General features: G+C 41.6%; 1 protein-coding gene and 1 pseudogene across 1 annotated transcript in view; one reads left to right on the top strand and one right to left on the bottom strand.

The window, feature by feature from the left end:
- Window positions 1-19,046, bottom strand: part of ECT2L (epithelial cell transforming 2 like) — a 94,948-nt gene that overhangs the window by 8,611 nt on the left and 67,291 nt on the right. The window contains exons 12-18 of the mRNA XM_064360628.1: window positions 16,425-16,511; window positions 12,197-12,411; window positions 10,483-10,630; window positions 7,408-7,481; window positions 7,150-7,306; window positions 5,772-5,837; window positions 3,663-3,751 (exon numbers count right to left, since the gene is read on the bottom strand). Coding sequence (XP_064216698.1) covers window positions 3,663-3,751; window positions 5,772-5,837; window positions 7,150-7,306; window positions 7,408-7,481; window positions 10,483-10,630; window positions 12,197-12,411; window positions 16,425-16,511 — 836 coding nt within the window. The remainder of the gene's footprint in view (window positions 1-3,662; window positions 3,752-5,771; window positions 5,838-7,149; window positions 7,307-7,407; window positions 7,482-10,482; window positions 10,631-12,196; window positions 12,412-16,424; window positions 16,512-19,046) is intronic.
- Window positions 13,795-14,072, top strand: LOC105732447 (small ubiquitin-related modifier 2-like; annotated as a pseudogene).

Consider the following 19,046-nt stretch of genomic DNA (forward strand, 5'->3'; position numbering starts at 1 on the left):
AGGTAATACCAGAAATAAATATAACAGAAATGAATGCCTTTGGTAGGCTCATTAATGCACTGGACACAGCTGAGGAAAGAATCAGTGAGCTTGAAGATATGTCAGTAGAAACTTCCCAAGCTGAAAATCAGAGAGAAAAAAGACCAGGGACAAAGTAGGGGTAACGGGTAGGGACCACCAGAGAAAGGAACAGAATATCCAGGTAATAGGGACAGTTACAAAAGGCAAATCATATGCATAATGGGAATACCAGATGAAGAAGAAAGAGAAGAAATATTTGGAGTAATAATGACTGGAGATTTTACAAAATAATTGACAGGAGGCCGGGCGTGGTGGCTCAAGCCTGTAATCCCAGCACTTTGGGAGGCCGAGGCGGGTGGATCACGAGGTCAGGAGATCGAGACCATCCTGGTCAACATGGTGAAACCCCGTCTCTACTAATGTACAAAAAATTAGCTGGGCATGGTGGCGCGTGCCTGTAGTCCCAGCTACTCAGAAGGCTGAGGCAGGAGAATTGCCTGAACCCAGGAGGCGGAGGTTGCGGTGAGCCGAGATCGCGCCATTGCACTCCAGCCTGGGTAACGAGCGAAACTCCGTCTCAAAATAAATAAATAAATAAATAAATAATAATAATTGACAGGAAACCATAGGTCCAGGAAGGTCAAAGAACATTAAGCAGGATAAATACTTCCCCCCACCCCCAAAAAGAAAAAAACTATACCTAGGCCTAATACATTCAGATGTAGAAAATAAAAGACAAAGAGAAAATATTTGTCATTTCAGAGAATAAAAAAACAAAACCCCAACTTACAACAAAAAGTCAAACTCTGTAAAATAAACAGGTTTATTCTGAGCCAAATACGAGTGACCAGGGCCTGAGTCACAGTCTCAAGAAGTCCTGAGAAAATGTGCCCAAGGTGGTTGGGTTACAGCTTGATTTTATACATTTTAGGGAGACAGAAGTAACAGGCAGACATCAATTAATACATGTAAGGTATACATTCATTCGTTCCAGAAAGATGGGACAACTTGAAGTAAGGGCTTTCAGGTCATGGGCAGATTCAAAAGCTTTTTTGATTAGTAATGGGTTGAAAGAGTTATTATCTAAAGGTCTGGAATCAGTGTTGAAAGGAGTGTCTGGCTTTAGATAAGGGATCGTGGAGACTAACGTTCTTATGTAGATGAAGGCTCCAGGTAGCAGGCTTCAGGAAGAATAGATGGTAAATGTCTCTTATCAGACCTTAGTAGATACCTTACTTTTAGTTGAATCTCTCCTGGATCAGAAAAAGACCTGGAAAGAGGAGATTCTCTACAGAATGGAGATTTTCTCCAAAAGAGATGACTTTTCAGAGCCATTTCAAAATATGTCAGAGAAATATATTTTGAGGTAAAATACTCTGATTTATTTCAGGGTCTGTTATCTGTCATGTGATACTATACTAGAGTTGGGTTGGAATTTGGTATCTTATTTCTACAGGGAGTTCATTTTGTCTTTGTTCATTAAGATCTTTGTTTTAATGTTAATATTGGTCAGTTGTGCCTGAATTCTTTTTTTTTTTTTTTCCTAGGCGGGGAAGCAGGGGAAGGATGGGGGAGGGGAGCTCCTGAATTCTTAAGGGAGGAGAATATAATGAGGCATGTCCAATCCCCACTTCCTATGATGGCCTGAACTAGTTTTTCAGGTTTACTTTGGAATTCTCTTGGCCCAGAGGAGTCCATTCAGTCGGCTGGGGAGACTTAGAATTTTATGGTTGGTTTACATTACCTATAGAGGAACAAGAATAAAAATTACACTGGACTTCTCTTCAGAAACCATGTAAGTTAAGAAAAGTGTGGAATGAAATAAGCAACGTGTTAAAAGAAAAAAAACCCAGCAACCTAGAATTCTGTATCCAACCAAATTTCCTTCAAACATGAAGAATAAATTTTTTACACACAAAAAAATTGAGGAAATTTATTGCCAATAGACCTTAGTTAGAACATTAAGAAAGGTTAAAAGAAGTTCTGCAGAGAGAAGGAAAATGATATAGAAAATCAAACTGACATAAAGAAAGGAAGGGTGTTTGAGAAGGAATACACAAATGTAGAATAATAATCAAAAACTGGAATTATCATAGAATGTCTTCTACCAAACCAGCATGTTTAGAATTGAGTTTGGTAGCTAGTTTGTTTCCATCATCGTAGCTCTATTCTATTGCTACTAACCAAAAAAACAAGATCAAAGAAAACAAAAATGTCATGACAATGAGAAAAGTGACACATTGTGTGATTTGATTTTCATTTAAGATCTTGTCTAGGTGAAGATGGAGGTGAGGGGACTGATTTCTTCCACCTACTCTGCTATCCTTGCCTTTGAGGAACATTTATTCAAATATTCATTGAAATAAATCAATTTTTATTACATTTATTGGAGTTGAACAAATTAGTTAATTCCTCTCCCTTTGATTGCTGTTTGTTGAGTCACTCTGTCATTAATACTGAAAATCAAACTTATGTAAAGACAGGAAGAATGTTTGAGAATAGGATTTTATTCTGTTAATTGTTTTGTTATTTATTTTATTTCTATTATTATTTTATTCATAGTTTGATGAACAGTTTTCTAAAGCAGAGATTATTCACACACTGTGGCCCACCCCTGTTTCTGTAAATGAGGTTTAATTGGAACATAGTCATGTTTGTTCATTTAGATCTTGTACTGTTTATGAATAGTGTATTACTTGTTACGTGTTGTGTCATTGATATAGCTGCTTTTGTTTTAAAATAGCAAAGTTGGGTAGTTACCACAGGCATCATTTGGCCAGCAAAATCTGAAATATTTACTACGTGAACCTCTATAGAAAAGTTTGCCCATCCTTGTTCTAAAGCAGTAAAGGGGATACTAATTTATAAAAATCAGCATCCTTCCATCTTTTTTTCTTATGCTACTCTGAGCATTGTACAAACTAGCCTAAGGTCATTTTAAAAACTGACCTCAGTAACTCAAGTCTGAGGATAATAAATTGGTTCTCTTTTTCTTACAGTTGAGCAGATCATTGGTGTTAAAATCCCACAACACTTGGAGCTTACCAAAGTAGAAAAGTGGCCAGGTGTGGTGGCTTATGCCTGTAATCACAGCACTTTGGGAGGCTGAGGTGGGTGGTCCACTTGAGATCAGGCGTTTGAGACCAACCTGGCCAACACGGTGAAACCCTGTCTCTACTAAAAATACAAAAATTAGCTGGTTGTGGTGGTGAGTGCCTGTAATCCCACTACTTGGGAGGCTGAGGCAGGAGAATTGCTTGGAGGTGGAGGTTGCAGTGAGCCCAGATTGCACCACAGCACTCCAGCCTGGGCAGCAGTGAGTAAGACTCCATCTCAAAAAAAAAATAAAAAAATAAAAAAAGTGACCAACCTTCGGAATGCCTGCTTATGTGGAGTTTGTGGTTCTGGCAGGAACAATTTATTTCTCCCATTCTACCCAGCAGCTGGCTAGAATGTGAACATGGTGATAAAATACCCTACAGTATCCCCGAGGGAGTTGTTTGTAACTTTTCAGTCCAATGCATAGATTTATCTCAAACCTACTGTGTCAGACATTGTACTGAATGCGGTGCTGCAGGATGAGTAAGACAGTCATTGCTTGTAAGGTGTTCACAGCCTTAGGATAGTTAACTGCTGTTTACCTTAAAGAGAAACTTATTTCTTCATCACAGCAATGAAGTTGGGCTACATCTTGGACCCTAATCAGATATCTGTTTACTTCTGATAGAGTCTATAAAATCAAAAACAAAATTAGAAGCACATATAAATTTCTTTTAAATAAAAAAATCTCACTACTACGAATCATTTTATATCCCATAATATGCAAATGTTAACTAAAACACAGTTCAAGTATGAAGACGTTAATGTTTTCACTGTTTATGAAACAGGCTTTCTTAGAATACTGACAAAGAAAACTATATTTAAGGGAAAAAATTTTTTTCAAAGTTTTAAAACTACTGAATTTATAGTTTTAGTTGTAAGTCCTTTCCTTTGTTGGTGGGGGATGGTAAGTGCTTTCCTAATATCAAAAACAAAGTTAGGGGTTGGGGGATAAGAAGGGAGTTATTGGCCAGGCGCAGTGGCTCACGCCTGTAATCCCAGCACTTTGGGAGGCTGAGATGGGCGGATGACGAGGTCAAGAGATCAAGACCATCCTGGCCAACATGGTGAAACACCGTCTCTACTAAACATACAAAAATTAGCCAGGCATGGTGGCACGCGCCTGTAGTCCCAGCTACTCGGGAGGCTGAGGCAGGAGAATTGCTTGAACCCAGGAGGTGGAGGTTGCAGTGAGCTGAGATCACGTCAGTGCACTCCAGCCTGAGGCAGCAGAACAAGACCCTGTCTCAAAAAAAAAAAAAAAAAGAAGGGAGTTATTAAGAAAAAGAAGTGATCAGGCTTAGTAGCTCATGCCTTTAATCCCAGCACTTTGGGAGGCTGAAGCAGGTGGATCACCTGAGCTCAGGAGTTGGAGACCAGTCTGGCCAACATAGTGAAACCCTGTCTTTATTAAAAATACAAAAAAATCAGCTGGGTGTGGTGGTGTGCACCTGTAGTCCCAGCTATTTGGGAGACTGAGGCAGGAGAATTGCTTGAACCCTGGAGGCGGAAGTTGCAGTGAGCCGAGATCATGCCACTGCACTCCAGCCTGGGCAACAAAGTTGAGACTCCATCTCAAAAAGATAAAAGAAAAGGAAAAGAAGTGAACGAATTGGTATGGAATAAGAAGTCAAGCCTTTATATTGATCTAGTCATGGGGATGATCTCTTGGTGTGAACAGTGATTCAGATAGAGAGTTTTATAGACTCTGAGAATTCCAAGAATTTGGATCTTTGCAATCCAATCAACCTCAATTATCTTTCCCTATAAAATGTGCATGCCAAAATTATGACAAAACAACTTCATCTTGCTTCCCCAATTTGACCAAATAAAAATAACATTTCTAATCGATTGATACTTTAATTCAGCATAACTCACACCCTGAGCTCCTCCTATGTGCCAGACACAAGAAGGCATGTAAATCATAGCTCACACATGATGGAGCTCCTAGTTTCGTGAATAAAGGATTGCAGTAAAATGTAACAGGGTTATTCAGGATGCAAAATCCCTAGGAAGAAGCTGCTCACAGATGGAAATGCTGGGGGAAACTTTGTAAAGGAGATGATGATTGAACTAGATTTTTATAGAATGAATAGGAGTTTAGCCAGTGGAATAGTAAAGGCAATTTCAGAGAAGAAAGAGTATGTGCAAAGCCCAGATGTGTGAGGAGAGGTTAACATTAGAGAATCATGAGTAGATCTGTGTGGCATGGTTATAAGGAAGTCAGAAACTGTAAGTGATAAGGGAGGGTGGGGCCAGATGATATTCTATAGGTTAACAGGTAGCTAACACAGGCCTTCTACAGCTTCTTCAGATACCATCAGTGTGCAGAATCCTGCACCAGGTACTATATACAGGGAGATAGAAAACAAGTAGAACACATGGCCCCTTTCCTCAAAGGGCATCGTGATTACAGTAGTAAAGGAGCAAACAATGCTGAAAAGTTATGGGATCCGGGCAAGCTCACTGTGCCTCTTTTTATAAAGCAACCTTGCAGATAAGAGTATGAAATGGAAGAGCATGGTAGTGCCTGGCACATAGCAGGCATTCCACAAATGGTAGCTGCCTTGGGATCTGTAGGTCTTCTTTTGCCAATGACTGGAAGTTGTATTCATGAACATGAGATATAGCAAGTTCCTAAGAATACATACAGGGCATCCCCAGATGGTTCTCTGTATAGCTGACAGATGATCCTTCATATTGATGTTTTGTTTCATCTAGGGAAGGAAAGTACTTTTAGGCAAACTTAAAATTGTGACATTTTTATTCATAAAAGAAATAGATTAAAATATTTTGTGACACTTGATATAGGACTTGGTATTTTCACATGTCATAATAGAAAGTTTCAAATTTCTGGGCCAGGTGTGGTGACTCACACCTGTAATCCCAGCACTTTGGGAGGCCGAGGTGGATGGATAGCTTGAGCTCAAGATTTCAAGACCATCCTGGGCAACATGGTGAAAACCTGTCTCTACGGAAAAAAACAAAAAACCCAAGCATGGGGGCATGTGCCTGTGATCCCAGCTACACGGGGGCTGAGATGGGAGGATTGCTTGTACCAGGGAGGCAGAGGTTGCAGTGAGCCAAGATCGTACCACTATACTCAAACCTTGGTAACAGAGCCAGACCCTATCTATCTCAAAAAAAAAAAAATCCAATTTTTTTGTACCCAGCGTTTTGAAACAATGGCAAGTGACAAAACTGTATGCAAAAAAGTATCTTCACGGAAAAAATGTGTTAGTAGTTTTTTACATTCAGCCCAGATGCCTGTTTACAGTATGCACAATAAAATGATATTTTCAGAATGATAGTACTGTACTCCAAAGTACTTAATTACTTCCTTAGAGAATAATTATGACCATTGTACTCACTAAGGCAGGAAAGCTAATTAATGCATTGAAAGTACTTTGAGAAACAAAGGATTCTATTTTTTTGCCTTTTAGTTATGTAAAAAAAAAATCAGTCCAAGTATTTCATTCTTCAAACTTACATAAAAATTTTATTGTAGGCTGGGCACAGTGGCTCATGCCTGTAATCACAACACTTTAGGAGGCTGAGGCGGGTGGATCACAAGGTTAGGAGATCAAGACCATCCTAGCCAACATGATGAAACCATGTCTCTACTAAAAATACAAAAAAATTAGCTGAGCATGGTGGTGTGTGCATGTAGTCCCAGCTACTTGGGAGGCAGAAGCAGGAGAATTGCTTGAATGCAGGATGCAGAGGTTGCAGTGAGCCAAGATCGCACCACTGTACTCCAGCCTGGTGACAGAGTGAGACTCCATCTCAGAAAAAAAAAAAAAAAAAAAAATTGTACAAAGATCTGAAAACATTGTCTCATGTTGCTTGGCTTAGAATAGATGCCCTTAGTGTTGGAAATCACTGAACCCAACTATTGATTTAGCATTAAAAGGATGAAAGACTTCAAAGCAAAGAACACCACAAGATAAGGTATCTAGGATCTCTGATGGGAGTACCACAAAAGCACTGTAACATTTTTAAGGACACAGATTCTTATCAGCAACCAACCTGATCTATATAAGCTTTATATTTTTTGATTTGGTCAATTGCAGTGGTCAAGTCCCCACGGTCAACATGCTCAGCAGGAGTATGAAGCCTGACAGCATAGAGAAGATTAAGGTATTCTTCAAATCTTCGTGATGGGTACAGCAGCAGCTCTGGCAGACTGTACAAGGCATAGAGAAGAGAACTCTGGTCTCTGAAGGCCCAAGAATCCCCCCTCTGGGGGCGTGGGGGGGACCTGCTCTGCTTTCCCTCAGAACATACCTCAGCATTTTGGTAGCAATAGTCTTATCATGCCTCTTCAGGAAAGTTCGGAAGGCTGGTATCATTTCTCTGCACTAAAAGATGAGGGTTATATTATCAAAACTTTATGAGATAGTTGTAAAGTCCACTGTTCCACTGAGCAAGTGTGATCTATGGAATGCCTGAAGCAAAAGGGCAACATCTATGTCTAACCAGTTAAACTATTAGTAGTGCCATTGGTGTCTTCCTAATAAGAATGTGTGTTAATTATACATAGACCCAACCCTATCCATTGAACTTAATCAGCATAGACAAATAAGAACGTACTTTACAAACAGGTGGCCCTGGATTTGAATTAGAATACATTGAGTATATAACCTTGTCAAATTACTTAACTTTTCTGAGCCTCAGCTTTCTCATCTGTAACATGGATACCATTTCTTTTTTTTTTTTTTTTTTTTTTTGAGACAGAGTTTTGCTCGTTACCCAGGCTGGAGTGCAATGGCGCGATCTCGGCTCACCGCAACCTCCGCCTCCTGGGTTCAGGCAATTCTCCTGCCTCAGCCTCCTGAGTAGCTGGGATTACAGGCACGCACCACCATGTCCAGCTAATTTTTTTGTATTTTTAGTAGAGACGGGGTTTCACCATGTTGACCAAGATGGTCTTGATCTCTTGACCTCGTGATCCACCCGCCTCGGCTTCCCAAAGTGCTGGGATTACAGGCGTGAGCCACCACGCCTGGCCCGTATACCATTTCTAATGCTTGTGGTGTGGGGAAAAAAAAATCCTACCCATAAAGTGCCTGTCACACAGTAAATGTTATTTCAGTATAGTAAGAGCTTAACTATTAATGGTATTCACTTTTAATATTTCTGTTAATTATGTTTTCCATAGTAATGTTTATTATAAGGTGTTCCACTGTCTTAATATCTGTTTTGGTTTGTTTGTTTTTGAGACAGAGTCTCGCTCTGTCATCCAGGCTGGAGTGCAGTGCGCGATCTTGGCTCACTGCAACCTCTGCCTCCCAGATTCAAGTGATTATCCTGCCTCAGCCTCCCAAGCAGCTGGGATTACAGGTGCCCACCACCATGCCTGGCTAATTTTGTATTTTTAGTAGAGACAGGGTTTTGCCGTGTTGGCCAGGCTGGTTTTGAACTCCTGACCTCAGGTGATCTGCCTGCTTCAGCATCCCAAAGTGCTGGGATGACAGGCGTGAGCCACCACCAAGCCCAGCCTTAATAACTATTTTATTTTACTTTTATTTTTATTTTCTTTGGTGCTGTGACTCAGATACGCTTAATATCTGTTTTAAAAGGTATTCATTTATCACTATTAGAACACCTCTGAAGTTACCTTTTTTTTCCATGCCTAAAAGATGTCGACAATCAATCCTAACTTCTAGAAATCAAATATTCACTGATTTCATTCTCAGACGTTTGGCTAAGACCAAGTAAGTATTCATGGATTAGACCAAGTAAATATTCATGGATTTCAGTCATATTAATATCTAACATTGGCTGGCATGGTGGTTTACCTCTGTAATCCTAGCACTTTAGGAGGCAGAGTTAGGTGGATTGCTTGAGTTTAAGACCAGCCTGGGCAACATGGTGTAACCCCATCTCTATAAAAATTACAAAAAAATTTGCCTGGTGTGGTGGCACACACCTGTAATCCTATCTACTTGGGAGGCTGAGGTGGGAGGATCACCTGAGTCTAGGGAAGTCGAGGCTGCAGTGAGCTGTGATCATACCACTGCACTTCAGCCTAGGTAACAGAGGGAGACCCTGTCTCAAAAAAAACCCACAACCAAATAGCTAAGATTTAAGCTAAGTTGTTTGCACACACTGTGCTAGTGAAATAGGCATCATTATCTGTAGCTTTAAAAATTCAGGCACCAGTTTGTCCCTGATACCATGTGATGCTTTGCTCCAATTCTTGTCTTCAAAGTCAGTTCTAAGAAATTACCTTATTTATGTAACTTTTGAATCATCAAGTAGTCCAGCAGTGACTAGACTCCCTGGGTGGGGTGGAAGGAGTACTACAAAGGAAGCTGTCCAAGGGCAGGAGCCCTCCAGAGGCCTCCCAGCCCGCAGGCCTTTCCTGCAGGGCCTCAGTGAAGACAAGGTCACAGTGGACTCTGGCAGAAGTGTGCTGCCATGTGACAAGGTAGCCTTTTGTAGGCTTTGAATACCAACTGAGGAGGGAAGAAAGAGGGATTTTATTCCCATCAGAAGATATCCCAACAAGAGCAGCAAGTGGTACAGAAGGGAATTGCATATTCCTGCTCAGATTAAATAATGGCAGAAATTAGCTGGGTACGGTGACTCACACCTATAATCTCAACACTTTGGGAGGCTGAGGCGGGCAAATCACCTGAGATCAGGAGTTCAAGACTAGCCTCACTAACATGGAGAAACCCCGTCTCTACTAATAATACAAAAATTAGCTGGGCATGGTAGCATATGCCTGTAATCCCCACTACTTGGGAGGCTGAGGCACGAGAATCACTTGAACCCAGGAGGCGGAGGTTGCGGTGAGCCGATTGCACCATTGCACCCCAACCTGGGCAACAAGAGTAAAACTCCATCTCAAAAATAAATAAGTAACGGCAGAAATCGCAACAAAGAAAACTCTTAATAATTTACTCTCTAGGAAATGTAAGACCAAGATGCTTCTTACTTCATAGTGACACTTCATAAATTGATTGTTCTTCCAAGAAAAATGTGGATAATTAATTTATTTTCTACATGAGAGAGTGAACTTGTCAAGGACACACAGTATTGTGTAGCAGAGTGGATTCCAAGCTCAATTGTTGAGCATTTCCTGTAAACTGAAGGTATCTGCTCAGGTGAAAGCCCGGGAAATTGTATGAGGATTAGTTCAGTTCAAGAACCAATTACTGGCAATACTGTGTGGCAAATATTGTGCTAGCCCCTAAGTCAGGGCTCCTGTCCTCAGAGGTCACAGTATATGGAAAGAGAGCTGGGAGCTAAGAGCAGAGAAGCCTTTCTTATTAACGCTAGTCTTTTGGGTCCCATGCATAACTTCATTTCTAGCTCAGATCTCATAGAATGATGGGATTGAAACTCATTTACCTTTTCAATAGTTTTCAGAATGACAGGGTAATTGTTGAAGAAATTGGTATATGTGTTCAATTGGTTTCCAAACTTTGTGACTATTTCTCCCATACAGTGAGCTGGGCCCCATTCCTGCAGTCTGTCTCTCAGGTTATCTAGAAACTGCCTGTGGTGTGAGAAGAGCATAAGTATGAAATATTAATTTGTGACAACTTATAAACCCAAATATCCATTGTCATTAGTGCAAGCATTTTCAGCCTAGTCCTTTACACTAGGGTTTTGGTCAAGTCATTTCTTCTTATCACAGAAAAGTGCAGATTTGACAGGAAAGGGGAACTGGGACAGGAAGGAGTAGGTTGGCTGGCTAGAATCCTGCCTCTTTACCTCAATTCCTTGAGTCAGAACCACACACTGGCCACAATACAGCTGCTGCCTAACGTCCCATTCTCTTGTCTCCAGATAGGCAGGTGGGTGAAAGCTCTTACAGTATTTAGAGGAGAGGGCTCCACTGTCTTCAACAGCTGAATGCCATAACCCCTGCTTGGCCCATTTCCCCATGGCTCTAAGAAAATCCCTCATTCATCCATCACAGGCCGTGAACACTGGAGGAGGCCTAGTTTAACCTCTTCACTTGGTAGGAGCTGGGGCCCTTTGAGAAGAAGGAACTTGTTCCAAGTTACCTAGAGAATTACCATCACAGAAGCACATATTCAGGTTGCCTTCCTTTACCACAGGCAGAAATGATCACTTATCTCTCTCATGTTATGCACTTGAAAATATGTTGTTATTAAACTGACTCCCAGACTTGGGCTTTCTAAGCTAAGTGTCCTGTTGGCTTAATCCCATTAAAGCTTTCTGTTTTTTTCTCATTGCTTAACTGAACATTGCTGATTAAGAGCGAACATATGGCTTTCCTCCTTCCTGCTGTCTTTTGCATGGAGAGTCTGTTGGTTACAGAAAGGGTTCCCAACCCCCGGGCCATGGACCAGTACTGGTCTGTGGCCTGTTAGGGACCAGGCTGCATAGCAGGAGGTGAGTGGCGGTTGAGAGAGCAAAGCTTCATTGATATTTACAACTGCTCCCTATTACTTGCATTACTGCCTGAGCTCCACCTCCTGTCAGATCAGCAGTGGCATTAGATTCTCACAGGAGTGTAAACACTATTGTGAACTGCAGATTCGAGGGATCTAGGTTATGTGGTCCTTATGAGAATCTAATGCCTGATGATCTGTCACTGTCTCCCACCACCCCAAGATGAGACCATCTAGTTGCAGGAAAACAAGCTCAGGGCTCCCACTGGTTTACATTATGAGTTGTATAATTATTTCATTATATATTATAATGTAATAATAATAGAAATAAAGTACACAATAAATGTAATGTGCTTGAATCATCCTGAAATCATTCCCCCCACCCCTGGTCTGTGTAAATATTATCTTCCACGAAACTGGTTCCTGGTGCCAAAAAGTTTGGGGACCACTGGGTTATAAAATGCCTAGGTCCTGAACTCCACTCCCTGCACCATGGCTATGAACGGGGGGAAGGGCTGTCCTTGGGAATCAATACTGCTGGCAGCCCAGTAGATAATGTAATGAGGATCTCTCCACTGTAATCAGGGTCCCCAAGAGGGGCAGAAAAATCACTGCACCTCCAGACCACTTTTGAAACAACAAAGCATGGGCTCTTCTCAGCGCACAGTGAATATTTTTAAAAATACATATTCAGGGTTTACCTGTTGAGATTTAAAATCTGCAGAATATCAGAGAAGAGGATCTGGATATTGGCAGCACTCAGAATTGCTCTGTTTGATGACAGTGCTGCTTTCAGTGGTGTGACATAAACATCTCTCACAATTTCCAGCATCTGCACGTATTTTCTCTCACTCTGTAAGAGTTCCCTGACAACTCTGGTTCGCTTTTCTGCTGAGTCCTTCTGGAGCATTCTCTCCTGTAGAGAAGCATTAAGAACTCATAGAAGCAGCACAGTGATTCTTCTCAGGCTTACAGCCTCAAGAAGCCTGAAAGTCAGTGATAGAGAAGTGGAAGTGCTGAGCAGTCAGGCAGCTACTTGGAGATCCCCTTTTGCTGGTTTGTGCTATGCAGGTTGAAGGGGACTTCACAGGGGGCTGTGGAGGACCCCACTGTCCATCACTTATCCCCAGGATGGCCAAAGAACCCCTCACATCAGGCCAGCCTGATGCCCAAGTGGAGAGGAGATTTTTAATCTTGGATATAAAGGAAGGCAGTTTGAAACTTTATTTTTATCCATCTGTCCATCCAAATCCATAATAGGTGTCTTATGCTGGTGCTGGCCATGTAATGATGGGAACAAGACAGAGTCCTGTCTTCATGGAGGTTACAGTCTAGTGAGGAAGCCTTTGGCTTGTCTACCCTTGTTTATTTTCCTATTTCTTCTTCCCAGTAGTGTTTTATTGATTATCCTGCAGACAGAAGAACTGAAATGAGCTAGCCCTCTGCTGCAGTTTGAATGTCTCCCTTCCAAAATTCAGGTGTTGCCAATGTGATAGTATTAAGAAGTGGAGCCATGAAAAGGTAACTGGGTCATGAGGACTCCTTCATGAATGGGATCAGGTACCCTTATAAAGGGGCTTGGCAGAGGGAGTTGGTCCTCTCTTGCCTTCCACCATGTGAGGACTCCAAGAGAAGGCCCCTGACAGATGCCAGCACCTTGATCTTGGACTTCCCAGACTCCATAGAGAATTTCTGTTCTTTGTAAATTACCCAGTCTCAAGTATTCTGTTGCAACAGCAAGAACCAGTGAAGACGCCTTCTCATTATTAGCTAATTTGCTTCCCCAACTGACATATGAAAAAACTGAAGCATATGCTCCTCTTTTAGTATTAGGATCTAACTTCAGTATTAAGGATAGGCTTTGAGCTATAAGCCCGTCTCTCCTGTCTAGCCGGGTTGCCAGATGTACCACTTTCCTATGTTTCCAACTCTTGTTTTATTTTTTAATGCAGAGGCAAAAACCATACACTGGCCTAAAGAAATTCCATACTCTGATGTTGTGTGTGCTATGTTCATATAGAGAGATAAATTTTTATTGCTGATACTGGGCAATTTTTTACTTTTATCTGTATAATTCAAAGGCTATAAAATGAGCATCTTTATACCAGAAAATTTATAATACCTAAATTTCAAAAACATAATGTCCTTCAATTTGAGCCTAGAATAATTAATATTTTCCCTCCAGCCCTAAGTATACCCCACACTGCTCCCAGTAAAATATGACAATACTGCTGCTGTCACTCCTGGTGCTACTTGTGTGCTCATTCAGTGTGGACCTGAGGTGACTCCAGCACTCACCATGGCGAACAAAAAGCTCAAGGAAGGAGTCAGAACTGCCCACATTAATTTTAAGGTGGTGGGCAGGATGGCTCCTTGGTGCAATTTAAGATTAACATACATACATCACTTAGTAAACTAATGAAAGCCTATTGGGAATAACAGGGCTTATCAACAGGGCGGATCAGATTCCAATTTGTCAGATGGCCAATCAATGAAACAGACACACCTGCATAGTTGGAACTGGAGGCTGAAGATACAATTGATGTGTTTCAGCAGCAGACGGGAGGGATCCACTAAAAAGAGAACCTGCTACTTTAGGCAAGAAGCTCTTCTTACAGACCAAGAGTGCATTCTCAACTAGAGAACTGCTATTTGATTCCACTACATCCTATCTATGACAGTATAGTTCTCTCTATTCTTTCATTTCCTTCCCTATTCCTTTATTGTACATAAGGTAACTGATGAATGTGCACAAGCATTTTTTTAAAAATTAGTGGCCAATGGTATGTGTTGATCAATGTCAAATGGAGCTGAGAAGGGGAAAAAGGCTTCTGTGAAAAGACCTCCTTGTCCAGGCACAGTGGCTCACGCCTGTGATCTCAGCACTTTGGGAGGCCAAGGTGGGCAGATAACTTGAGGTCAGGAGTTCGAGACGCCCGACCAACATGATGCAATCCCATCTCTAATAAAAATACAAAACTTAGCTGGGCATGGTAGCACACACCTGTAATCCCAGCTACTCAGGAGGCTGAGGCAGGGGAATCACTTGAACCTGGGAGGTGGAGGTTGCAGTGAGCTGAGATCATGCCACTGCACTCCAGCCTGGGGCGACAGAGTGAGACTCCCTCTCAAAAAAAAAAAAGCCTCCTTTCTCCCTCCATGCCATGCTGATTCAGCTGTTATCTTTTACATTCCAATCTGTTATTTTGCTCTCACTGTTTTAACAACAGCAATAACGTATACATATATATAAATCCTTGCATACTTTGTTCGATTGGAGAATGCTAATGTTTCTCATTTATCATGGTAACACAAACGGCAATTTTATAGCATTTTCATACATACCTCTTATATGTAGGGCAATCTGTCTTTAAGTGAGGATCAATTAGTGGATAAAAGTGATTCCCAGATAGTTTTTCCTTCAAGTAAAACACCCTGTTGTTTAAATAAGTGTCTTGTTTAAAATGAAAAAAATGTGTAATGCTATGTGAGCTTCACCGAGATGAATTAACCATAATTTCATTCACTGGAATTATAATGTAAAAATAAGAGGCAAATGAGAACTCACTGTATTTGAAATGTTATAAATGCACTCTCTTTTTTTTTTCTTTTTTTTTTTGGAGACAGGGTATCCCTCTGTCACCCAGGCTGAAGTGCAGTGGTGCAGTCATTGTTCACTGCAGTCTCGACCTCCTGGGCTTAAGCAATCCTCCTGCCTCAGCCACCAGAATAGCCACCACAACAGGCTAATTTTTGTATTTTTCTTTTTTGTAGAGACAGAGTTTTGCCATGTTGCCCAGGCTCGATGAACCCGCCTTGGCCACCCAAAGTGCTGGGATTACAACCATGAGCTACCAAACTCTTGTTTATTTTCCAAACACATGGTCTGAATAGAATACCTATTTAGACATATCTAATGAAGTAACCACTTAGCAGTTGGCTTACAGTTCATATATTTTTAAATATTGTATGTGTATTTCTGTATGTATATATTTTTAAATATTGGAGTTATCCAACATTTATAATCATTTTGAACTAAGGTTTTCATTGTCAAGCCTTTTGTTGTTATCTTAAAGCCACTGTCAGGTATTATTACCGGCAGATGAGAAACTCTCATATTCACTGCTCGATGGAAACACGCTCTTCCTTGGTGTTCCTAGGGATGGGTTTGGGGTGAGTGAACACGCATGTCCTCGGGTTCACAGCCTGCACTGTCTGCAGCAGATGGACACAGCCAGGATGTCTGGGGCCGGGGTAGAGCCCCAAGTCTGAGCTCAGGGCTGTAGGACTTAAGATTTGTCTTGCCCAATTGTCTGGCCTTAGGGAAAACATTTAACTTTTTCTTCCCCCATGTAACTTTTCTTAACTCTAGTTCTTTGTAATGTGGCTAGAATATCTCCTTTATAGGATTCTGAGAATGAAAGGTGATGATAAATGTGTTTGTGTGTTGAAGAAAATAAAACCACATGCAGCCGTGGATGACACAGGATGGGACGAGCCTCTGCTGAGGCAGCAGCTTCCTCCACACTTTACACAGAAAGATGGAGCCTTAGACATTGGATTCATTAGACTCAACTTCTCAAGTCAGACTGTAAGTTGCTAGATTAATTAGAAACTGTGAGCCTTTGTCCATGTGCCATTTCTTTAAAAGGCATCCTAGTATCATCCAGGAAAGTCAGGGAGTAACACACAGATTGGCTTTGCTCCAATATGTTATACTGCTGTCCTTGTGGCTCAACTTTTCAATCTGGGGCTTATTTAAAAGAAAAGTCTGCCGGCTGAATTCTCCCTAATTATATTTGAGGGTTTTTTTAATCCCCCAAAGAGAAATTTTCAAGGAAAATGAAGAACTAACCAGAATAAAGGCTGAAATTTCATCGTCAGGAGCAAAACCAATGGTAAATTTACATTATGTAATAATTAGCTTACCAGATTAATCAGTGCTTCAAAATTTAAATCATTTTTGCTGAGTCTTGACTTTGTGTCCCGAGAATTGTCTTCTACACCATTTCTTTCCTGAAGATTGAATGGAAACTTGGTTATTGCAGGCAGGTCTTGGCAACTCTGAAAACTCAACACTGTGCTCACAGGAGGCCCTCAGAAGCTATCTGCCTTCAGCCCCAGCCACAATGTTCCCTGACACAATGAGTTCAGTGCTTGCAAATGGGATGCCACTCTTAAATTAAATTTTATGTTTTTTAAAAATAGCCTTTGCTTCCTTTGAAGAACATTATACTTGAGAACTAAATTCAGTGAAGCTCCCTCTTCCCTGGGGGCCGGGAGAGTGATGGTGTGCCGGGGCTCCTCCCAGGCTTAGAGGCTCACATACATTCTTGGGTAACAGGCTTCTTTTCTTTTTCTTTTTCTTGAGACAGAGTCTCGCTCTGTCGCCCAGGCTGGAGTGCAGTGGCACAATCTCGGCTCACTGCAACCTCCACCTCCTGGGTTCAAGCGATTCTCCTGCCTCAGCCTCCTGAGTAGCTGGCTTACAGGCACCTGCTACCATGCCCTGCTAATTTTTATATTTTTAGTAGAGATGGGGTTTTGCCATGTTGGCCAGGCTGGTCTAGATCTCCTGACCTGAGGTAATCTGCTCGGCCTCCCAAAGTGCTGGGATGACAGGCATGGGCCGCCACACCCAGCCGAGTAACAGGTTTCTGCCTGAGCTCTGCTCTGTTCCTTCTCAGTTGAGGGCAAATAGGTTATTTTATTTTTAAGATGCCAGAAGGAAAAGCTCACAAAACTCACTCTTTTTTTTTCACCAAGTGAAAATGTGTCATAAACAGTTCACATACCCTTTCTAGACCTGCACATTTAAATAAGTCTTTACCTTGTTAACTATTCTTGCTGTGGCCTTGCTAAAACTTAGCCCATTTTTCAAAAAAGCCCTCCTTCCCTACCCCTGCTGCCTGCAGCACCCCAGGGTCCATGCTAGCAAGGAGCAATGTCCTGGTCCTATGGTTATGTTGAGGGATGATGATGGTTAGTGGTTGTTACTGCTGCCTTCCTAATCAAAGATGAAACTATTAGTGGCAACCCTCAGATGTCTAGGGATTTGGCTGGAAGAATAACTTCAATTTGTAACCAAGACTCCTTTTATCTTATTTTACCCAGGCAAAAACGATTTTTTTTTTGGAGATGCCACATTGCTATGGCAGCCTGAGCCTCTGCAGAAGAGCCCTGATCTGCAAAGCTGCTGCCAGCGAGCTCTAGTCCTAGATGGCAGGAGGTCATGCCTGACCCCAAGTGCTTCATGTCTGCTCCAGGGAGTCTTCTAATGATTTGTTTTGTCCTCTGCACTTGTGGCTGTCTCAGACCAGCCTGGCATGTATCCATAAGTACGGCTTGGGCAAGGGGAGGAAATCTACTTTGTTTTGTCTTGTTTTGTTTTGAGACAGGGTCTCACTCTTTCACCCATGCTGGAGTGCAGTGGTGCAATATTAGCTCACTGCAGCCTCGACCTCCCACCTCAGCCTCCCAAGTAGCTGGGACTATAGGCACAAGCCACCATGCCTGGCTAATTTTGTTCATTTCTTTTAGAGACGAGGTCTCATTATGTTGCCCAAGCTGATCTCATTTTCAAGTGATCCTCCTGCCTTGGGATCCCAAAGTGATGGGATTACAGGCATGAGCCACTGTGCCCAGCCAGTATATTGCACTCCAGCCTGATGGAGTGAGGCTGTCTCAAAAAACAAAAAATAAAAACTCTCAGTTTGGGCCAAGATTAGGATAACCCAAACAGTACAGAATTGTATTGTGAATCTCACAGATAAGGGAGCCATCTTTCTCTGGGAGATCACCTGACTGCACAGGCTCACATGAAAATTTATGCATTAAAATCCAGGTGTCAGCATGGACCCCAGACCACACCTTCACTATTTTAGAACCTGCTCGCTTACAATTGGGCTTTGTTTCACATTCTGGCTCAGCAGCAACTTACTTTTTAAACTATATTTTTTTCCTTTGTGGAGAGGACATTGATTTGGCATAGTAATTTTGTTTGAACCTAAAACTGCCAAGTTCATTCATTTTATATTATATGTTTAATTGCCAGAATTGCTACAGCTTAATTTTAGATTCAGATGCTATCTCTTACTTGTTTTTATGGATGAATTCAGAGAAAGTAACAGGGCAGAAACTTTGGACATTTATAAGACAACTATTATTTTGGGTTGATGTGTCTTTGCCTTGGCTCCCCAGGATGTATGAAGAAGACCATAAAAAAATAAGCTCGCAGAACCAGGCTTTGATCACATGTTAGGAATTGCTCTCTAGGCAGACACTGTTTTCCAGAGACGTTCTAGTCATTGCTGATGCTTCTGCCAGCAAACACTCAGCTGCCTAGATTAAGGGGACAGAAATAGTTGTGAAAATGACAGGTAGAGTTCAGGAACAACTATAATTCTGGCTACCAGCCATCAGCATGTTTGCATGGTATCAGTGTAAACATTATAGGCAGACAAAGATCAAGAGTAAATAATGATTGGGCAACAAGATGATAGGTAGGTAGGTGGATGGATAGATACATGGATGGAGACACACACACACACA

This window comes from Aotus nancymaae, unplaced genomic scaffold (assembly GCF_030222135.1).
Source record: "Aotus nancymaae isolate 86718 unplaced genomic scaffold, 86718_ANA_hifiasm-v0.15.2.pri h1tg000040l, whole genome shotgun sequence".
NCBI lineage: Eukaryota > Metazoa > Chordata > Mammalia > Primates > Aotidae > Aotus > Aotus nancymaae.